The 24,175-nt window shown below is 41.0% G+C and overlaps 1 protein-coding gene across 3 annotated transcripts in view; it reads left to right on the top strand.

The window, feature by feature from the left end:
* tmeff2a (transmembrane protein with EGF-like and two follistatin-like domains 2a) overlaps nt 1–23,007 on the top strand; it is a 167,958-nt gene extending 144,951 nt beyond the window's left edge. For 2 of the 3 annotated variants that reach the window (XM_079358201.1, XM_079358199.1), the window contains exons 6-10: nt 11,136–11,284; nt 14,602–14,652; nt 14,907–15,036; nt 20,166–20,324; nt 22,163–23,007. In XM_079358201.1, coding sequence (XP_079214327.1) covers nt 11,136–11,284; nt 14,602–14,652; nt 14,907–15,036; nt 20,166–20,324; nt 22,163–22,259 — 586 coding nt within the window. In that variant the 3' untranslated portion in view covers nt 22,260–23,007. The remainder of the gene's footprint in view (nt 1–11,135; nt 11,285–14,601; nt 14,653–14,906; nt 15,037–20,165; nt 20,325–22,162) is intronic. The other variant, XM_079358200.1, reaches the window with a different exon arrangement.
* The last annotated feature ends 1,168 nt before the right edge of the window (nt 23,008–24,175 follow it).

Below are 24,175 nucleotides of genomic sequence, written 5' to 3'. Positions count from 1 at the left end.
CACAGTTTACCAAAGTCACGCTCCTTGCCTGTGTAAGCTGATTCTTATTCTGATAATACCGCTACCATACGTCTGTGCATTTATTGCAGTGTTGAATACCTGAGGGTTTAGATTTGAACTCCTCTCTATACTGCTCAACCCTGCTGCTCAACACCCACTGAGGTTTAGTGCATGGTTGACCATTTCATTTAACCTCAATTACCAGAGCGGGGCACAGAGAGAGAGGAGATTTTCGCTTATTCTGGAAATCCAATTACGAACCCTACAGGACTCAGCAATGTCAGGCCCAAAATGACTTTGACTCACAAGAGGAAAAACTAGTTCAGAGAAGAAATAATGTTTGTCATGAATTTAACCATTTGCTGCAGATGAGGGGGATGCAGGTAGCGTGGGTTATCAGCTCACTCATGCACATTAGTGGAAAAAAGCAGTGCTAAAAACATCCTCAGGGATGCAAAGTAAACACAAGGGTGCAAAGACCAATTAGAGGAGAGCTCAACTGGTGAGCTGTTTCCTTCACCTGGCAGAAGCATCAGTGTATTTGCCTTCTGCAGCATGATTGGAGCTTAAATGAACCAACATCACTGATGTGGTGTGGAACAAGGATCAGCTGCTATCAGCAAAAGGGAGAGCAGTGCTTAGAAGAAATCCCAGACGTACCGCTGGAAATTAGACGTGCCCTGAGAGGATGACTCTATCAAACTGCTCGATGTAATGGAAAGATAATGTACCCTGGTGTGCAATAACCGTAATGCAAAAGGAACAGCTTCATGATGCATTCTGTGCCTCGCTGCAAATACCAAACAGCTGGACTCCGCTCCCCCTGATGCCACCCACTTTCACAAATGCACCTTAATATTCCACTAAAACACAGAAATGGATTTAGTGGCAATTTCTTAATCCCCCAAGGTAGAATTTAGAAGGTCACAACAGCAAAACGCACTGTCGAAGATGTGTGCACACAAAACTGAAAACATAAAAGGAAATGGAGCCTCAAGAACAGTCAGTGTAACCCCCGACAAAAGAAATGAAACCTATCCCACCACATTAAAAAGTTGTTCAACAAAACAGGAGGCGAGCCAAAGGGAAAAATACATACGGTAGAAATTGGGATAGTTTTGAAGAAGCCGTGTAGTTTGATGCTGTTACCATTAAGTTCATGGACAAACTGTGCTCAGGTATTTAACACTACATTTAATGTTGTTTTTCATTCAATAGAGGAATTCTAATGGAGCCTCATTCACCTTAATCACCCTTTTAAAAAAACATCAAATGATAACAACTATAATCCGGATCTCTCAGCAGACAAAGGTAGAATCTGTGTGTAAACCATAGAGCAGCTGGAGGCGACCAAGTGGAGCATGATTGACTGTAGTGGTTACGGAGTGTATAACTGTATTTGATCATGAAGCCCACTGTTCCTCTACACTTCTGTGGACCATCTGTGAAGTTTAAGAGCTGCTTTTTAACTTCACTGTGAAAGAAGCAGACTAGAAATCAGCATCATCAACACTCACTTTTATTCATTTATTTATCCGTTTATTGTTCAGACACATACATGTAGGAATTGTTATATCTACTTCAAGGGCGATAGATGATCTTGTCTAAGAATGAGAATTAAGAACAATAGCTAAGATAACACCTATAAACAAGCAAAAAGTAGTAAAAGTAAAAAATCCAGTGTCATAGTCCAATTGTCATTTAGTGTTCGTAGTTTTGCCATTGTTTAAGTCGGTGTTTCTCAGCTGGTGGGTCGGGAACCAAAAGTGGGTCTCGGAGCCATTTCCATTGGGTCACTAATGTGTGCCTAGGAAACATATTGTGTCAAAATGTCGATGAAGACTTTTTTCAATGTGTGTTCTGTTTGTACTGCCTCAGGTCCAAACTGCACAATTTGTATTTAAAAAAATCTTAAAAAATCATAGAAATCATAAAAAATGTCTGATATTCTGTGATCTTGACCATTTGAGATCTACTGGTTTTAGGCTTTCTTTCGCCTTGAAGCTTTGGAGTCAATTCATGTTTTCATTCCTGATGGGACATCCCCACTGTGAAACGTGTACATCATTACGGCTCTGCATGTGGTGACAGTTATGCATTATCATGGTGCGATCTGATGTCTCTTGATAGGAAAGTGAACATCCAGGCTAAGATTATGCAAAGTGCAAACATAGTCAGAATGATCCTGTGTTTCCATCCTGAGTGTGTTTAATCAGTGTGTGGGTGTGCAAAGTGGTGTGTACCATGAGTTGGATGGGCACAGGTTATTTTAGCTGGGTGGCAGGGGCAGATCCAGGGGGTGTCCAGGGTGGCCTGCTGCTGCTTGTATGTCTAACTCTGAATAGCCATAGCCACTTGAAAAGTCATGCACAAGAAAGAAAGTTGATCAATATATTTCTACCTCATGTCTTTATTGTATGCACTACTAAAGTAGAATAGATAGGCTGTAGTGGTATTTGTAAAATCCTAATGATACTTATCTCCTGGTGGAAATAGTAGCTAACATAAGCAGACTTGTTAATGTTCAAGTGTGCCTTCTTCTTAACAGGAAACTACATGTACACTTTAATCAGGCAAAAGCTCAAAGGTGTTGAGATGCCACTGCATCTGTTAAATAATCAGACAGGTAATTGCAACCCAGCAGCAGGTAATTTTCATCAAACCGCAGCAAACCTATGACCTGGCGGAGGATCATTTTGATTACAATGACAGGTTAATCCAGTCAGACGCTGATGATTTAATCAAGCGAAACCGTCAGTTAATCAAACAAAAAGTGCAGAGATGATGGTAATCAAAGACCAGGAAATGTGAAGTATTTGTGAAAATGCATGCTTCATAATTTTAATACAAATCCAGAGAGATAAATAAAGTTTCTTCTTGGAGGTATGTGGGACTCTGATGTGCATACTGCAGGTCAAACTAAAGGGACACTTGAGTTTCATTGTTAGTTTTGTTCTGAATGAAAGAATATTCCATTTTTTTTCTCACCAAGTTGTGAAGAGATATCCATCCCACCGGTTGATTTAGTACTGATTTAGAAAGAGTGCTCTTATTGTATTCTAAGAATCTGAAGACATGTCTAATAGAGTCCCTAAAGAGCCTTCTGTCTGGGACTAAGATTGTCTTTTACACAACAAAAAGCTGTTACATCTCTCTCTTCAAAGTCCACGCACACAATCAGAAATGTTACCAGACAGAACTTTCCAGCTGTTTGTCTCATGCCCAGATTGGCTACTTTCTCTTTCTTTGTTACTGTTTGTTATTCGAGTATTGTGTTCCAAACTAACCAACCGACCTAAGGCTGTTTTTTAAAAATGCCTCCTATATTATTAGTATGTATGGATTTAGCCAAATCGAGTGTGCAGTATGCAAACAAATACCAAAATCTGCAGTTTGCCTAAAATACCTGAATGTCGTACCGTTCTCCTCACGTACTGTTTCGCACAATCCAAAGCCCCAGAAACAACCAGCGTAATGGGGAAAATAGTCCAAATCAGTCCATACAACACAAAGATACCCACAATTATCTGTTTTGATTCTTATAATTGTGAAAATTTAAATTAAACCTGGAATCCAGAATCCAGAACAGAAGTGGATGTTTCACTGTAGCAAAGTTTGCAGTCAGCTGGACTGTTAACTTTCCCTTTCCAAGACCAGAAACCAGCTTAGCCTGCATACTGCAACATGACCACTATTACTGTCAAACACAGTGCACAGTTCATACTGCAGTACGCACTGCATTCTACCTTTTGATAGAAGTATGGCATAGGTGGTTTAGAAAACAGCCTGAGTCTCAAAGCAACATAAACAAGAATACTTTCTTAGACAGGTGGAACAACAACTTCTCTGTTTTAAAGGTAGACTGGCTTGGTGTTGTATTGTCTGTTTTTGGTTTAATTAAAGGAAGATTGTCTGAACCAGAATGTTTGTCTCTTTAGGGATCTCCTCTGTAATGCTGCCATAAGAGTCTAATCTTGTAAAAAAAAAAAAATGTCCCAGATTTACCTGTGTGTTTATACTCATGTTTTTATTTTGATCCCAAAAATATTCATCTGAAAACAGAGATGTTTGACATGTCAGGAAGTTTCATACCTGATGAACAACATCATGTCAGAGAAGTTTGTTAAACCTGGAAAGTAAAGACAACAAACAGTGTTGACATGCTTGTCTTATTTTTGCTGGTGTCACACTGAGAGACACTACACATTATAAAACAAGCTAATGTCATACCATGCTGTCATTTTGTTCCTGCCAGTTTGAGTTGTTGTGAGGATAATCATGACTCCTTGGCTTAAGTTTTCTGGGAAAAAAACTTTTGCAACTTTGACAATCCAAGAAACCGCCACAACCCGTGTGCACAACCCGTGTGCACAACCTTTCCTATTCCATATTCCCTCCTAAAATGCTTCAATTATATGACGGCTAAATTGAAAAGGCACGACAGATGAACGGGGGGGGGGGGGGGGGATGTCATGCAGCAAAGAAGCAACAGGTCGGATTTGAACCTGGGATGTCTGGTTTGAGAGCTGGAGCCCCGTTAATGGGACGTGCGAATAAAAGACGAGACCGTGGGAGTCTGGTGGTTTGAGGAGTGCCCCGTAATGCATTTTTATTTTAAAAAAAATGTATATAATTAATGACATCTGTAACAACTGTTTGTTGGAGTAAAAAAACAGTGTACTCACTCTGTTAAACCATGACAAGACATTTGAATGTTTTTATGACAATTTTTTTTTTAATTTTCAAATTTAACAACATCAGAAGAACACATGCTTTTTATAATGTAGGGAGAAATAAGAAGTACTTTATTAGTCATCATGTATGACTCACTGTCCTGATTGGAATAAGAAAAAGAATAATGTGTCCAACATAGTGAGCATTGTTTGGACCTATTTTGGATGAACTGGGGTGAATTTGACCCCACTGTGGCAGATGGCTGTGCTATCCTCACAGAACCCCTTTAGTGCTGTATTCTGGAGGCAGAAGAAGACCAATTTACCCCTCAAAGATCAATAAAGTGTCACGAAAACCCATTTAGATCCATTTGTGGTATAAAACTGTAATTACCCACAAAAGAGCCATGCTTTCAAAACCCATCAATAGCACCATTCTGTGACGATAGAATTAAGATAGCGAAGGAGGCGATAGCGGGCCAGTCATAGTGAGAGGCTGTAGCGACACTTGCTGTGTAAACGCTGGGTTCAGACCCCCCTGAAAGAAGAGCGAGAGGCTATTAAAGGCTGCACTTTGTGTCCCTTTCGCAGCCATTTGATAGAGAGCTAAAAGGGAATTTCATTGAAAAAAGTCGCAGGCCAACAGGCAAGGTGGACGATGACGCTATTCTCCTTGTGCTGGATCCTTTCATGCACATACATTATAGAAACCACTGGAAGCGTTCAATGCATCAGCACATGGACAAGAGAGAACCTGCTGCTTGGATGAAAAGCCTGCCCCCTTTTTGTGTTCTTTTTACATCTTTTATTAGACACTGTGTGACTTTTTGTTGTTGTTCATGTTGCTTTACATTTCCATACTGTAGTTTTGTAATATTTGTCTGACTCTTAAAAGTTAATTTCCAACCTCTCTGTAGTTGTTTTGTATCCCACCAACCACCATCTTTTTTGCATCCCTTTGTGTCCTCACATAGATTTTGTTTTTCTTGGCGTCATTTTTTATCATTGTGGTCGTTTTAAATCTCTTTGTATTTATTGACCATCTCTTCGTGGTTGTTTTACTTTTTTCTCTTTTTTTTACTGGTTTTACGTCTTTTTGACCTTGTTTTGCACAGTTGTACGTCTTTCATGTATTTTTATTTCACTTTTTGTTACTGTCTGTGTATCTTTAAAGCCCTCTTTAATCCAATTAGTATTTGTCACCTCTCACTTATCTCTTTCCCCCTTTATCTTTTTTTTTTTTTAGCAAGGTGATAATTTCTCCATGTCATGGTTTTCTTTTCTCCTTACCTATTATCTTCCTCTCGCTCTCTGTCTTCTCTCTTTCTCTTTCTCTGTGTTCCTCACATTTATTTATGCAAAGGATTACACTGAAATTCGAGGCTAAGATTGTGAAAATTAATTCTATGTTCAGTTGCAAGAAGGTTTGCTGCAACACCACATGGCCAGTGAATATGTTGGACTTAACTGCATTGTCTGATTCTCTCTGTGTGTGTGTGTGTGTGTGTGTGTGTGTGTGTGTGTGTGTGTGTGTGTGTGTGTGTGTGTGTGTGTGTGTGTGTGTGTGTGTGTGTGTGTGTGTGTGTGTGTGTGTGTGTGTGTGTTACTGTATGATAGTGTTAACATGTGTGTAAAGTGGCCTTTTCACTTGAGAGCCAGCAGACAGTCTGGGGGCGGAGGGCCGGGATGAGAGGAGGGAAATAATCGCGGGGAACTAATCAATACGACACATCCTGCTAAGAAAGTATCCTCACGCACACGTCGCACACTTGGCTATGAACAGGTCGTCCACACACACACGCACACACACACTGTTAACTTTCATTTAACACTTCTCTTCCCCTTGTACCTCTCAGCAGAATGTGTGAAGCAGTGATTTGGTGTGTGAGAGGAGGAGGAAAAACAGGGTTTATCACAAATCTGCCTCATGCATGTGCATGACTGTTCACGCACGCCTGTCTGTGGGTGTTCGAGTGTGTGTGCGAGCAGCGTTAGGATGTGTTGACGCACTGCAGTCTGCTGGTATAGTGCCTATTGTGGAGAAAGTGAGAGGCCTCATTAAAAATGTATGGAGCCCAGACATCAGCCAGCGACCAACAGCGGCCTCTCGGGACGGCTGAGAGCTCCTCTACGATGGGAGGTTGTGCGTGTTTGTGTACATGTACATGTGTGAAGTGTAAAGCCTGTATTTATTTTTTTTTACAGCAGCTCTGTGGAGAGAATTTCCATTTACTTCAGAAGCTCTGAAGATTTGGATTAAGTTCCTCACAGCTCCTCTTGCTGCTTCCTTTCATGCTAAAACTATTCTCATTTAGATATTTTGGCGATAACGCAGACACTTTAATTGTAAGCCTAATCTTGTCTTGAGGGTGGCTGTTGCAAAATTAGAGTCTGTGTTTTATAATCTTTAAAGGTTAACACAAAGTGCTTTTTTCCTCATTGGCCTCCAGCGCTATCTTGCTGTGAACATAATTTTAGCTTTAACTGATGGAGTTTTCACAAACCTCCTGAAGGGAGGTCTGAACACAGCGAGACAGGAGTGTGAAGTTCCCCCTTAAGAGGATGTAACACCTCAGCGTAGCATCCAATACCAAACGTGATAGTAGGTCGGTTTGTAATAATACAATACACTTTGATTCCAAGAACATTTAGTACAGTATACAGCAGCTAAGCTCAGTGGACAAGGCCTGTTATAACTATTGATTTACAGTAACTCGAGGAGTTTGCACTGAAATTGAAGGTCAACTTTAAAGCTGATCAATCATTAACAGAGTAGAAAAATATCCGTTACCAAACAGGACCTAAAAATGTTTTCAACAGAGTGGAAGTAAGCACGGGATGCCCAATGGTTAATGCTGTTACCTCACAGTAAGGAGGTTCCTGGTTTGAATCCTCCGTCAGGCAGAGCCTTCCTGTGTGAAGTGTGTATGCTCTGGGTATTGTGACTTCCTCCCACAGTCCAAACTCTAAATGGTCTGTACACTCTCCAGTCACTTTACTTGGTATAGCTGTTCAACTGCTCCTTAATGCAAATATCAACCAATCACAGTCAGCTCATAAGCAGAACTCAAGAAAGAGAGAGGGTTGTATAATTTGGTGTGCATATTTTTCTGTCAGTGACCCCCCCCACACACACACTTTGAACCAGCCCCTCTCCTCTTTTCCTTCATCCTCACTGCTGTAAAGGTATGATGGGACAATTCATTCCTCAAGCAGCCACCAGCACACACTTGACCTTTCTGTGGAGCGTGCATGCAAAAGGGCAGGCAGTGACTGTATGCACAAGAATACACCTCCAGAATCTCAGCCTGTAATTATCTCTATCACCATATTTTAACCAAGAACAAGTTGGCACTATTTATAAAAAAAAAAAAGTGAACATTTCCGATCACATTTATGCTCACTTTTGTTTTTTAAAGTAGTGATTTTGTCCATTGGTAAGTGTAATGATTTCATAATGCTGCTGCTCGTGTGAGTTATAACAGTTCTTGTTTCATTAGCAGCTGAACAAATACTCTTTTTCGAACAATTTAGAAATCAAATGCAGAATGAACTTCTTTGAAAATATGTATGGACTCTCCTGTTTCATAAATATTTGTATATATGTATATATGTATATATGTATGTATGTATGTATGTGTGTGTGTGTGTGTGTGTGTATATATGTGTATATATATATGTATATGTATGTATGTATATATATGTGTATATATATATTTATATGTATGTATGTATGTGTGTGTGTGTATATATATATATATATGTTTGTGTGTATACACATACATAAATACATACATACATACGTGAAAACTGCAGATATAGTGTAGTAAAATTACCAAGATGCTTTAGGGTAGCAGTTTTGCAGAGTTTGAAAATAAACTATTTTCAATCTGGAAATTCAAAAAACATTCCTGGCTGAGTTTTTTTTTTTTTTTTTTTTTTCACGGCAGAAACGGTAATGGTCTAAAAAGAATAACAAATCCAAAACTGTGGATTTGTTTGACAAATCCACAGTCTGCTACACAAGGCTATAATGAGACTGTCCATGTTTATATCCTCATCCTTAAATCAAGACTTCAGAAAAAGAACAGAGAACGACAAACTTGATAAGCAGAGTAAGTATGCCACAGAGATTACAACCTATGTGTGCAGACATGTCGATGTCAGTCTATGGTTGTGCACTGATTGCAGGTAATAAATGTCACCCCTTATAATTCTCCTGATTATATCCTGCTGCGTCCTCCTCACATCAGCGCACTCTGACCTAGGAGGCTAAAATAATTTGGTGGGGGTCAGGAGAAACTCCTCAACCCAGAAACATCAGGAGTTTAGTGCAAGTGTGAACAAGGCTTATGTGAGAGCAGAGAGAGCTGTAACAGGAGATTTGGTTTATGCACATCGACACACACCCATCAACACTTGGCTGTGTCACCAATTTTCTTTGGACTTGTGGTTAATGTCATCATGTTGTTAGTTCTTAAGATTAGGAAGTGAGTGGAATTCATTGTTGGGGGGGAAAAATTGCCTTTCCAAAAACAGTGTCCAATAATGTTTTATTTATTTTTAGGATTCATTTGACCCTTTCTGACAACTGTCGACCGCAGATATTTTAAAATGGACGAAATAAAAATATCTGCAGCGCTGTCGACTTTCTAAAAGAAAGGCTGTCTGGTTGTGTGAACCTGTGCAAAGGCAGGTCATTCAAAGGTGCATCGGCTCACCTTCTGTGTCAGCTTGGATTTTGGATATATGCGTACCTTGAGACAGCTGTGTCTTCTCTGATGCATAACGAAGCCTTTCTTCACATCACTCTTACTTTGCTGATCCATCATCACAACAGTAGCTGAGCACCGCCACGCTTTGTTGCACAGCGTTTCAATCAACATCAATGTCAGCAGTAGGAATCATCACGGCTGATTGGGAAAGTGTCTGCCTGCGAGTTTGTGTGTGTGTGTGTGTGTGTGTGTGTGTGTGTGTGTGTGTGTGTGTGTGTGGGAACAAGTTAATGTGTTGGCGGGCGCCCACGTGGGCCGTATGCAAATGAATCTGTAAGACAGCTGAACGCCTGTGCTTTAGTGAGCGCCTGGCACCAGGGGAAAATGAAAAGACCGGGAGAATAATGACAGATTTATAATTACAGAATCTAGCGTTCAGCGCTACTCAGCAGCAACTGTCTGGGGAAGGCAATCTGGGTGTAATTTCTGCTGATCAGGCCTGCCACACACTCGAGGGTCACACCACATTTACAACAAAACACACACATCCAACACGCTCGAGTATACACACACACACACACACACACACACACACGCAGGTGATGTGTGTGCTCAATCCTTCTCCTTCTCTACACCACTTGTGCAGATGTCACACACGGAGAAGAGCCCGCACACTGACACACAAACGCAGAGTGTCTCACACTTAAGTTTTCATCTAAAATTGTGGTGCGACAGCAAATTGGCCGGTTAATTTGCAAGAGTGGAGGAATCGCGTAAGAGCCTAAATTTACTGAGAAATGAATGTTGTGTTTCTGCCACAGAAGTACCAGCTTCTGGAAGGAATAAGTGATTTAATAAACAGAAGAAGAAACAGGGAGTATTTAAAGCTGCATTGTTGTAGAGTGTCAGAAAACAACTGAAGCACTTTTAATTAGACTTGAGCTCAGTGTAAAAAAAAATAAAAAAAAGTCTTCACAAACATGAATAACTTGTACTTTCAGTTAACATCTGTAATAAGCAATTATAAGACTCTCTGGGACCATGACTTCAGATAAAGATAACATCTCCATTCAAAGCAGTGTGGCCCTCAATTCAGTTTGGTCAACACACAGTGTACCAGACATGCCTGTGGCCTTGGCGCCAATGTTCTCTGTTGAGTTGCTATTAAACCAGAAACAAGCTGTCCCGCAATATTCACTGTCTTTTTCTCCCCAAGCTGTTTTAGTTTGCACGATGAGAGTATTTAAATGTGTTAATCTTTTTTTTTTTTCTTTTAAACTACGGTCTGTGTTATCAGGAAGAAATAATACACCAGAAAGTTTCCGAATGACACATTATTTATTATCATTTGTCCCTTCTAACTTCTATTCTTTTATTATGTATAGCTTCCTGCCATTGTAGTGGTACATGCGTTGTCAATCAGTCCCTCTGCGCAGCCTGTGTCTCTCTCTGCAAAGTTCAATCCATTTGCTATTGTGTCATATTAAATGTGCCAAACTCAGTCAGAACAGGATTACTATGCATGGTCCAACATCCTGACTGAGTGCACGCTGTACTGTTATTTTCTGTCTCATTTTTAATCCTTGACTGATTTTCAGTCTGTGTCCTTTGCAGTCAGACACACTCCCTGGAACAAAGCAGCTTTCCTTTTCATTCATATTAGAGATCTCCTTTATTCAGCATCTTCACATTGATAATGTAAAATGCGTTCACGTTTATCCTTCTAACGAGAGTTATTGCTGTGCAGGTGTGTTTGCAACATCGACTGTTCCCACATCAGCTTCAACCCCGTGTGTGCCTCAGATGGTCGTTCCTATGACAACCCCTGCCAGGTAAAGGAGGAGTCCTGTCAGAAGCAGGAACGCATCGAGGTCAAGTACCTGGGACACTGCCAAGGTCAGTCCCACTCAAACATTCATTCACACTTAGTCAGACAACCACATGTCAACAAACACACACACTCACACACACACACACACACACACACACTGGAAGCCGTCAATCCGTTGTGCAGGTGTTGACTTCAGGTTTAAGTGAGGCCACAAAGGCAAATAAGGCAGCGTGCAGAGCTGAATCCAGACAGCAGGATTCGATATCTCCCTCCAGCTGCAGCTCCAACCACATTTCATAATTACACATATTTTCACTCATCACATTTTGGAATACTGCACAAAGATAATCCTTAAAAACCCCACATAGCCGGTGCAGCCATGTATATTGATAATTTTACAGAATGGTAATCCCTCCTTTTTAGTGTAGTATCTTTCATTTGGGCGCAGCATTTGTTTGTAACGGTTCCAGGACGAGACTTTTTTTATTATTATTCTCTGTGCTTAAATCCCTAAACTGAATCCTATTGCTAATCCATGTGGGAGAAGATAAAGACACATGACAATTATATTCCTCTTTGTCTCTGTTGAGGTGTGGTGCACCAACATCTTCATTTCTTTTCATATTGACTTTTTCGTTTTAATGAAACTGTTAAATCTGTCGCTGTCTTCAGGTTGAAGTGGGCAGATATAGTCACAATGCAAGCTGTTTGTTTCAGTCTATGAGGACATTTGCACGCTTAAGATTTTTGCATCATCATGGGACTATACCAGGACAATTGATCAATACACGAGAGCCAAGGTAGAGGCTTCGAGAAGTAATGGAGAGGAGAGCAATCAGAGCTAACCGGCCCGTGGATCACAAATAGAAATCTCTATTCCCCCACGTGACACACTTTGGGTCAGACCACCTTGATCGATTGGTGTCCATTCATTCTGGTTCAATCAGGGAAAGAAGAGAGAAAAACAAATGTCATCAAACACTTGGGATGTGTAAAAAAATTGGTACGTAGATGGCTTAGCGGTTTGGTCGCCCCCCCCCATGTGTAGAGGCTGTCGTCCTCCATGCGGGCAGACCGGGTTCAGTTCCAATTTGTGGCTTCTTTACAGAGTGTCATTCTCATGCTCTCCCCCGGGTTTTCCACTCCATCTACTCTCCTATCAAATAAAGACAAAAAGCCCCAAATAAATCTAAATCTGTGTGAAAAAAACTGAACCTCATATTAGCCTGGAGACAAAGTGGTTGCCTCATATTTAGATTTCTAATTTTCCATATTTGCGTGTGTGTTTCGTGTCATGTTATTGGGAAACTGCATTTCTTTTGAGTGTGAAAATAATCCCACTCTTTTTATTTTTATCGTGTGCACCCCTGTTAATGGGTGCTAAAAAAAATCAGGTGTTATATCATGAAGACCTCAAACCTCCTGTGAGCAGTTTTTAAACTGGTTATGAAACAGACCTATGCCTCTGTATTACCAACCAAAGAAAAGTAGACCATCAGAACAGGATTATATCTGTGCTGTAATCTGTAATGCCTGCAACAGCACGTATGACACGTATGTGTCAGAAGAGACAATCTATAGTATGCTAAAGAACCAGTCTTTACATTTTCCACAAAACAGTGAGGAACATTTTTTGTTAAAATAAAAATAAAAAGGAAGAACAAGTGTTATTTTTACAGTAGTCTTGTGAAGTGTGGATGTGAAAGAGTCACTATCATTGTTTGAGGATCCCAGTCAGATCCCTTACTTAAAATGAACTAAGCTAATGTTAGCAACACCATGGTTGTGTATGAAATCACACACTCAGTACTACTCCCTACTCACGATGTATGGAGTTATATGTAGTCGATTATATATTGCATTCATTCGGCATAATTTAAAAAAAAATTCGGACACCAACTCGCTGGCCGCCAACTATGACGTCAGAAGCACAACATTTACAGACCTGTATGTACATACTGTATCACAGGGTTAGCGCTAGAGTTGACATATACTGTAGATGTATGTTTGAACGCACTCTGGTGGTTAGACATGGTCACAAATGTGGTTTGTTCTGAGTCACAGCTTGAGGTGACTTAAAAAGTGACTTAAAAGTTTCAAAACTTAGGCTTAGTTAACGTTATTTATCTCAGCGGGAAATTTGGTTCAAAAGTCCACCAAGACCATACATACATTTACAAACAACAACAGAAGGAGTTAATCAGATGAAGCTGGAGCATTTCCTGAGTGAGTGTGGTAAAGTGGTGCACCATGTGCTTCCTCTGACTGACAGAACATGTTGAATGTTGAGGTGGATCATGAGGGTAGGGAGGTGTTCCAGGCATGTCCCTCAGGGAGGAGGCCTCGGGGTCGACCCAGGACACTCTGGAGAGACTATGTCTCTCGGCTGGCTTGGGAACGCCTCGGGGTCCCACTGGAAGAGCTGGAGGAGGTGTCTGGGGTGAGGGAAGTCTAGGCGTCTCTGCTTAGACTGCTGCCCCCGCGACCCGGCCCCGGATAAGCGGCAGAAAATGGATGGATGGATGGAGGTGGATCGTTGCACAGTCGCCTTTAATGGTGGCTCCGGCGATCCAGTTGAAGATTAACTTGTTGATTTCTGTTTGATGTACTCATTTAGTGGAGGTGGTGCCTATCCATGTAGCATACAGACCCCCATCCCACGTTTTAGTCTATATCAGATGCATTTCAAATACTAGGATGAGAATGACAGTATGAGAACAGCTCTTTCTGGCAGTCCTTGTGTTTTGTGTCTCGTATTCTTTTAGTGTGGGCTGTACATTATGTATGATATCCACCCAAGCTCAAACAACTGATCTCTAGCAAACTCTCCTTTTACCTTCTTTTATTCTCTCTCTTGTGTTCAATGAGCAACTAAATAAGACATAAAAAGTCCCAGATCAATTTTCTTTGCATCACTCTTGCATCATAAACCTGGAAAATACTTTCCCACACGTTGGTTTAAAGGAATCATTTCACCGACCACGGGGAACAAAAAAAAATCAATCGTAATAAAATGGTAATGATTGGAGGGAATTTTTTTGTCCCTCCATTGTGGAAATAGGAACTCAGTGCATTCAGTCAGGTGGGCAAAAACGTATTATTCTTTCTGATCTTTTCAACCAAGCTCTGCTCCATTCTACCCTTTGTTCAGTGTAATACATTAGAGGAGATGGCTTCTGACTGTTGAAGAGAATAGTGCACATTTATTGGCTTTGACCAGACAGGTGCGCACACCACAATGAACTGTTTGTTGAGATGATCTTTTTTATTCGACCCACTTCTCCTGTATTGGCATCACTTTGAACGTGTTACCCATGATAGAGCGGGTTTGTGGTAGATCTGCCCTGAGTTCAGTTTTAATGTGTTTTTTGGCCTTTTTCAGGGGCCGGCAACAAAGGCGAAGACGGACACTTCGCACGGACCGACCTCACAGGTGTGTGTAGGTGACAAACGGTGGCAAGTTGTGAAATAACAATATTAACTGACTGCATTCAGTTTAACTCTTTTATTCTGTCATTCTGTCTAATTCTTCTCTTCTCATTTATTGATGTTCCTCTTTTTCTTAATCTCTTTTTAGCTTCCTCTTTAATTGTTCTGCGTTTTTTTCCTTTAGATAAATACTTTTAGCTACAAGCATTTGTGCATTTAGCAATAAGGAGTTTACATGTGTTTGTGTTTGTTACATAGTAGAGGAAAAAGAAGATCCGAGGAATGGTCTGGCCCGTGGCCTGTACATCCCCTGTCCGGATCACTACAAAAACTACTGCGTCCATGGAGACTGTCAGTTCCCCAGTGTCCTGGCCCAGCCCTCATGCAGGTACACACACACACACACACACACACACACACACACACACACACACACACGCACACACTAGTGTATTTGTGTGTGGACAGGAAGTGTTTAAGAAAATTATACTGGCACTGTCTATTATATCATTTTTAGGGTATTCCAATGTAAATTATGAAGCTATTGTGAGAAGACATAGGTGTTTATATGTCATCCTGACCACCACGACAGCCGTGTTTAACACTATTTAACATCTAAAGCCTCAGTTAAAGTTAGTAATATTCCAGCTGAAAGATTAACATAAACACTGTTATGTTGTATTTTTAGAATAATATATTAAATGTAGATTATTGATCATCTACTCTTTACAAATAAAATAAATATTTAATAGCTAGCAATCAATGAGGCTATATTTGTAGTTGCTAATAATAGGCGAGAGTGCATAGATTTGTTTGGAGCAATCAGTTCTGCTATATTATCTGAACTATTATTGACGACAATGTTTTTAGAGTAGTCTGCTTAGACTGCTGCCCCCACGACCCGGCCCCGGATAAGCGGCAGAAAATGAATGGATGGATGGATGTTTTTAGAGTGACCGGCTGTAGAATTGATCCAAACACATCCCTGGGAGGGCTCTTTCTTTTTACCACAAATGTGAGGAAGCTTCCTCACCCTCTCACTCATTCATCAGCACACAGAAAGATGCTGGGTAATGTAGGCTGGCAAATAGCATATACAATTAAGCAAATGCTTGGAAATTGGTGGAGCCTGTTAAGTTGTATAATCAGGCTTGTTTACACAATGTGCTGAGAGGAGTGCTTTTTGAGATCTAGCTGTTGACCATTCAAAATAATATTGCTTTCCTCTCTGCTAAATGAGGATGATGGTGTGTCCTTTCCACACAAGTCTCATCTTGATTTGGCTGCTTTTTCATCCTTAGAACCCATCATTTATTGTGCAATCATCTGTCTGCCAGTGATTACTTGGCTGTAAACTCCAGCCTGCTGCTGTAACCATCATTGATGACTGACACTTTGAATGTGTGAAAAAATGTATAAAAACAATATCACTGCAATGTGGTTGAAATCAGGACTGCTCACAACATTGCAGTAGTCCAGATGTTAGTTTCCTTTCATATTGGGAATCAAAACCTCAACGATCTGCTAGCATTGTAGCATTGCTAATTAGCATTAACATTAGCGCCATCCAGCTCATTGTTTTGGTTTTACTAGAAGTAGACGCATATTCATTTCAAGAGGCTCTGTTAAACTCCCTACCTGCCAAACGTCAGTCAGACAGAATAAGCAACAAGCTATTGCTAACATGACGTGGCAAAAAGCAGCGACTGAGCGTGATACTTCCCTGAAGATACATTTGTTAAACTGTCTCTGATGGATGCTGATAGGCCTACTGTGTAAGTCCATCCAGCATGGTCTTGTTACCTGCTCTTTTGTTAATGTTAACAGACAAACAGTAAGGTCCTTTACCTGCTTTTGTAAAGTGTCTTGAGATAACGCCTGTTATGAATTGACGCTATATAAATAAAGATTGATTGATTGATTGATCTGTTGCCAAACAAGTGGAGATCGAACATGAGGAAGCCATTGTGTGAAACCTTTTGTTTGCTCCAATGTTTTATATGCATTCAACTTTAAAGTCAATCTGGACAATCCTGGTGTGCTCTGGATTCCTCTGATCTTGAAAGCTGTCCGTTCCTGCTCGAGCTGCACCCCGGATGAGTAATCCGGCTGTGCACAAGGGCGTCCATCGATCTGCAAACTATTGAATGTTGAGCTGATTATTCAGCATCTAATTTAAGTCGTTCAGGATCTAAAGTGCTCCTTCAGTCACTAGAAAACATTCACATACATTGGTCACACATCTAGTCCTGACCCTGAACGGTCAACTTGTTTTTAACTTGTGTGCACGGTTAAGCCTTGAAGCCATCATTGAATGATCTTCTTCTGGACTTTGTAGCTTTGCCCCTTCAGACTCTTGTTTCATTTGCACATCAAAGCGCTAACTTGAAAACAGTTTTATCCAACCACTACAAATACTGACAAATACAAATAATAAAAAAAATTAAAAAAAAACAGAAATAAATAAAAATAAGATATTGAACCTCTGACACTAAGCAATTCAAAACCAACATACAACAAACAGATGCACATAAATTCACACACAGCTGCACAGTTTACATACAGTGCATGTTCAGGCACTGGGAAAACAGCGTTTCGTCTTTTTTGATGAAAATAACAAACAAATGGAATCTTGACTCTTTAAATCTCACGTACTGTAAGCGCAGAAAAAATCCACTTAAACACAAGCAGCACAGACTTGCATTTACCCAGAGGCACAGTGACAAACGTTATTAAAACCCACCACCCACCGCCCACACACGCAAACACACAGTGAATGTACATGTGTGCCTGATACTGTAGCAGCCAGGGGGTCTCCTCTATCTCTCTCCTTTTCTCTCTAACCTCACTCGTCCCAGCTCGACCAGCCAGACAATCTCTTCTTGCATCCTGAGCAGAGTGTGTAAAAGGTCTCTGCTGCCCCCTAGTGGTTGCATGAATTTGAACTGTAGCTTAATGAGAAGAGAAGCACAGTGGTCTCTGTGAACGAGACACACGTTTGTGTGTGTTTTCAGCGGTCTGTGTGTTCGTTCATGTGTGTGGAAATGGAGCACTAAACCGTAAAAGAACAAGGTAGCAGTGTTCATCTTACACACTGTCAGGTCAAAGGGATGGAGAATGTGAAGAAGAGGGTGTATGTGTGTGCGTGTCAGTGCCAGAGAAGGAAACGCAGGTGTTGGTGGGTAACAACCTCCCCAGAGACAGGAAACAGGTAAAGAAAAGAAGATAGCAGCAAAAACAGAGCGAGTGAGATTAAACAGAAAAGGTGGGGGAAGACCATTTTTGGATGGTGACCAGACTGAAGCTGGTGCTCGCTCTTTGATGGCACAGAAGTGTTTATATGCTCTCTATTTTCTCTTCACCATCATAATAGAGGTTAGATTATGTTTGCTCATAGTAAATATGTTTTTTAATCGTTTTTTGAATTTACAGAAGAGGATTAGGGCTACTGATTTTGTTTCTCGGGATTCGGAGAAAAACTGTCCTGTTTTACAAGTTTTCATTTCATCACTTGAGCTGTTAAATGAACCCCCTTTGTTGTGTTACAACGTACTGTAGTTTCACATTGGTTCCTCACTGCTCATTACATACAGAATCCTCTGAGATTGTGTTAACTCTGATGAAACAACCTTTAATCACATCATAGATTGATCAAAACCAATACTGGTTTTATTGCTACACATAATGTTGAGTAAAGCAGCAGATGGTGACGAGCGCCTCAAAATGTTTTAACGCCACCCACGCAGGTGTTTTTAATTAATCACACTGATTAGACCAGGACAGGTTGTAAATGGGTGGAGTTATGGTGAGAGTTTTGGTGCTTTCATGTGGCATCAGACAAATCGGAAAAACGTGCTTCTAGGCTGTAAAATGCCCATGAACACCTGCTCGAGTCAGAGTCAAGTCGAAAACTTGGATAATGTCGGAATCGTCATCACATTAGAGGCTAAATATGTTTCGTTATTAATTCATGTTTCGCAAATCAGCCTGTTGCTCAAATTCCCCTGATCGTCTTCGTAGCATCTACACTGTATGGTGCTGTAGTTTCAACAATCCGACTTTCCGAACTGAAATCACATGAACACACTGACGTCGGAAGAACGATTTCCCAACTCGGAAACTTGGACCACCCGGGCAGCACATGAATGCAGCTTTCACCAACATGTATTATTAAACGGTCATTCGATCCTCCGTTGCAAATTAGTTTGGTTTAGATTGTTGTTTAGCACAAGTTAAGTAGAAAACAAAACTGTGCGAGGTGGGAACGAAGCCCTTACGAGCTTCTACAGAGTTCCTTACCTGCCCAAATCAGATTCATGACATGGAGGCTAAACATTCAAATGGTTGCTTCAAAATGAACTGGTCGGTGGAGCTGTCAGTCAAACAAACCTGAACACACCCATATATTCCCGAGAAGAGTGCTAATCATCACCTGTGTGGGTGCTCGCAGGCTTTAAATGATATGTTTCCCAGGCTATTTTTTTTCAAAGATCGGTCAGTCAGTAAACAACAACGCTGTCAGTCACGACCAACATCTATTAAGGGGTTGATACAGCCCTGTAACAAATGTGATTTACCCACTGAATCTGTGAACTCTGCTGCATTAGGATGTCTTCGCAATGTTTCTGCAACACAGCCAACATTTGAGAGTTTAAACCAATATTTTAAATAATTAAACACAAAACAAACCGTATACGTGAAAACAACTGTTCCATAGTCTTAATGTCATAATTAATTCTGCGGCCTTGACAAACCATCCAAGTTTTCTTATTTCCCTGTCCAACAACTATGTCGTCTGTGTTCCTGAAAGGTTAGAAATTGGTACTTTTCATCTTTGATTTGAGGTTTTGGACGCCACAGAGAAATGGTGGCAGATTGCAGATTGCTGTAAAAATCTGAAAATGCTTTTATGTGTCCTTGCAGAGGGAGACATATTTTGTCACAACCACACCTCTCACAGTTTCCATGTCGCATCTCCATTTCTTTTGTAGCCCCTGTGTTACATTTTTTGAGCAGGCACACATCAACACACAGCTAGAATCCCAGCCTGAGTGTGGACAGCAGCAAAACAAAGAGAAAATGATGAAAATGTAGCCGCCGAGTGTGAATACGCTCTCTCTCTCTCTCTCTCTCTGTCTCTCTCTCTCTCTCTCTCTCTCTCTCTCTCTCTGTCTCTCTCTCTCTCTCTCTCTCTCTCTGTCTCTCTCTCTCTCTCTCTCTCTCTCTCTCTGTCTCTCTCTCTCTCTCTCTCTCTCTCTCTCTCTCTCTCTCTCCCTCTCTCCCACTGCAGTCTTATCAGGCATGTCCATCTGAGCAGTCACAACAAAGAAAAGCACAGTCTCTGCACTGCCACACGATGCATTGTTACACCACAATGCCTTTTGCAAAACAGGTGCTGACGTCTCAATTAGACAGTCGTGTTATTAACCTGTTTTAGAAGTGACTCACTTTCTCTGTCTTTCTCCTCGTGTGTGTGTGTGTGTGTGTGTGTGTGTGTGTGTGTGTGTGTGTCTGCAGCTGTCACTCGGGATTCAGAGGCCCCCAGTGTGACATCAAAGAGTACAACGTGCTCTATGTGGTGCCAGGCTCTGGAAAACTGCACTACGTCCTCATCGCCTCCATCATCGGAGCCCTCCAGGTTGTCATCATCTGTGTGGTGGTGCTTTGCATTACCAGGTGAGTAATGAACTAACACACACACACACACACACACACACACACACACACATACAGTAGGCACAAATTCAAACACAGCTTTACTAATGAGCCTTGGAGCTGTATTTTCCATTTTGTGTGTGTGTGTGTGTGTGTGTGTGTGTGTGTGTGTGTGTGTGTGTGTGTGTGTGTGTGTGTGTGTGTGTGTGTGTGTGTGTCTGTGTGTGTGTGTGTGTGTGTGTGTGTTTGGGAGTCACAAGGGGGTTTGTAGAGCCTGGAGGAAACAGCTGAAAGGTCACCTTGCTTGCACCAGAAAAAAAGTCACTCCCTCTGTGGACACACACACATCTGAAGTTGTGTGCCTACAAGCACAGACCCACAGAGTTGTCTGTGTAGGCAAGCATACACCCTTGTGTTATAACAGGCATTTTGTATTCACAGCAGAAGCCCACACACACACCCGCACGCACGTACATACATAGCCTGCAGCACCCCTTCCTCCGGCTGACCCAAGCAATTTATGACATTTAATAAAAGATTTTAAAAGAGTTTTGGCCGAGACAAAAGTGCTCCTCTGAGCAAAGGAGGGGAAGAGGAGGAGGAGGAGGAGGGACAAAATGAAAGCAGGAGCAGCTGTAAAGGGACAGCGTGTGAGGGTAAGGAGAGAAGATAAAGAATGAAAGAATACAGCCACAGGAGCATTAAAGTTTCCTGCTGAGCTCTGATATTTATTCAAAGAAAACATATTCAACAAATACTATCAAAGTCCACAAAACATCTCATGGCTCATGTTTGCTCGTGATGAGCCAAGTGGTGAACAAATACTTTCCTAAACTAATGAATAAATCTTAAGCGACGTACTTCATGTTCAAAATCCAAACCCAGTGACTTACTCGGCTCGGTGATTTTTCTGTGGTCGACACATTACCTTTCATGTGTTGTGTCCGTGGATGTTCTTGGATGCAGCCACTCAGCTACACACAGGCAGTCCTTCCTTCTTGGTGTGAAGGTTGCTCATTGTAAGCAAGCTGTGAGTGCATCCTTGAAAACAGTGGGCCACACACAAATATTGGATCATCTCTGTTTTACATGACAATCTGGAGCCAGGTCTCCAACAGGTTTTTATTAAGAGAAATAGATCATTTTAATATTGTCTTCTCCGCTTTTTGTTGAAAGCGTAAATATGTTGGAATACACAAAGCACTGATTTCCTGAGACAAGCTTGACCTTTCCCTCACCAGTTGTTCTGTCCACCTTCTTTATTCTTTGACTTTGCTAATAAATCAATTTGAAAAACTCAATCCAGAACTTGTGCATTAAACTCCATAGTCATTACATACACCTTTATTTTGTATCATTCTAACTATCATTATTACTAATGTGTATTTATTATCACTTAAGTTGCTTCTGTTGTACTTTTTGTCATTTAAGCGATAAAAAGTTTTAATTTCTTTTGTTTATTGTCTTTTGATTGGTTGCTTTTTTTGTCTTTGTTTATTAATTTTTCATCTTTGTATGGTATATCTTTACTCAATAGATCCTCCTCCCCCTCCCCAGTTCAACAGGGATGTTAGGCTTGTTAGACTGACATAAAAAAGGGATTTATTTATCTTTTAATATCTGATTTTATTGTTTTCATTACAAGCTTTACCATCGTTAAGCTTTATGTCTGAATGCTCAGTTTTTTTTCTTCTGATATTCCAACAGAGATTTCTTGCACGTTCTTACTAAAATACCATCATAAAAACCATCCAGTATGTGTGCTCGAATCAAATGTAGACAACTTTATGGGCTCAATAGTGACAGGATCCTGACTAACTTGGTTCTTCTGTTTCTGCTTCACTCTTGTTCCTGTACAGGAAATGCCCACGGACCAACAGGATCAACCGGCAAAAGCAGAACAATGTCCACTTCAGTACAGAAAACACGATGCGCGCCTCAACTCGACTTATCTGAGCCCAGACACTGGGGAAAGAGTCCCCCCTCCACGTTACGGAGCGCTGTGGTGTTAAATGTTCCCCTCTGTAGGCCAACCCCAGGAAATTAGGACGCTTCCCTTCACTCCTCGCCCCCTCTCTCCCAATATGAACTACAACGCCCAGGGAGGACGGTGGCACAGCAAAGACAGAGCTGGCGTAACAGTCAGTGATGGACTCAGACGTGGGGGAACAGTTGTCATCCGTTGCTCACGCCGCCAACCTCCCCCGACTGCCGTGTGTCTCCGAGCACCTTGTCACTTCCGCCAGGGATTTTTCCTGAAAAACTGAACCATGAGGTGTTGGGGGGGCATTGAGGATACAGAATGTGAATGTGTGTATGAGTGTGTTTGTGTGTGAGTGTGAATTAGAAGTGTGAGCTTTGGTAGAGGAGGGCTAGCCGGTGTCTGTCGTTTGTAGATGAAGAGGGTTTAAGCAAAAATCGGGGTAGTGCAACGCAGGGTAATGGCTTTAAATGAGGTGTGTGTTGTCAGTTCCGGGAGGGGGGCGGGGGGAGGGTGGGGGGTTTCGGGGCTACACGTGATGCCTTGCACCTTGTGTTATAGGAGACCTTTGACAGAGGCCACAACGTTACTATAGAGCTCTCTGTTCGGTTGTGACCAAGACGTCAGCTTCTGTATCTTGAGTTCTATTTCCAATAGTTATTACTACATTGTCTTGATGGGGTCATTTTTCTGTAAATGTAAATAAATAATTTATATCACGAAATGTAACATGCTGTGTCGACTTTGTTTAACCAAAAACATCAAAAGCACGTTCTTGCATCGTTGCATCTCACGATCAGAGCCATTTGCCATTTTAAAGACCATTTTATTTCTAAGTTGCATAAGAAGTATACGATAAGATACGATACGATAATCCTTCATTCATCTCGCAAGCAGAGAAATTTACAATACATACATAAAAATATACATAAAATAAAATAAAGTTCCTACATTATGGTTGCTACTCTTAAAATCAGTGAAATGTAGAACTACTTAAAAAGATCAAGTTTCTGAATCAGGTTAAGTGTATTTATCAGTGGTAGTATGTTCTTTCATTTATTTAGCAATTAAGTACAAATTTGAAGAAACTATCTTAATAGTGTAGGCCTTTTTTACAGGGAAGTTTATCCCTTCTGAGGGAAATGTCATTTTGATTAGTATTACATGTAGGACTAGTACACTAGGATGTTTTCTACAGGCTAATGAGATGAGAAAGTATAACTCCTTGGCTTGGAGAACTCGGGTGTCTCACTCTTTTCTCAAATACTCCTCGTTTCTAACTATAATTTATAGCATAACTACTGCATTTGTATATTTTAACCACTAGGTGGCAACGTTTCCCCATTATACATGAGTTGACAAAAAAAAACGTGAGTCTTGCACAAAGACTGTAAAAGTCGTGCATGATTTTCCTTGTGATGAGCACATTTTAAGCATGAACACTTTGCTCAAGTAAAATAATTGAAGTATTTTTCCAACACTGTTATTTTGTATCCTTTTGAAATGTGTTTCTATCATTGTTTACGCGTTTACTTCAGGCTGCACCCACCGGTTAGTTCTGCATACTCCTGTGCACAAAGAAACGCGCATCAATGTCTAACATAATCGATAGCTGACAAGACATTTTGAAGTTTCTTTGCATCACCTATGTCTGATGTTAGTTTAAAGGACTTGCATTTATTATAGGGTATGACTGAACCTCTGAAGTGCAGTAAAAACTAGCTTAATTTGTCCACCTCGCTGTGTTTTATTGAACAACGCATGTCTGCTCCTGGCGTCAGAAAAAAAACACGAGGAAATGTCAAGTAGGTATCATTTAGCAATATTCACTGATTGTTGAATTCTTCTTCCGTCTGTACAAGGTATTATGATATGTGTTGTCGTGGCCGAG

This window comes from Symphodus melops (assembly GCF_947650265.1).
Source record: "Symphodus melops genome assembly, chromosome: 12".
Lineage (NCBI taxonomy): Eukaryota > Metazoa > Chordata > Actinopteri > Labriformes > Labridae > Symphodus > Symphodus melops.
The sequence above is the reverse complement of the archived record's forward strand: the minus strand, read 5'-3'. Positions and strand labels throughout refer to the sequence as shown.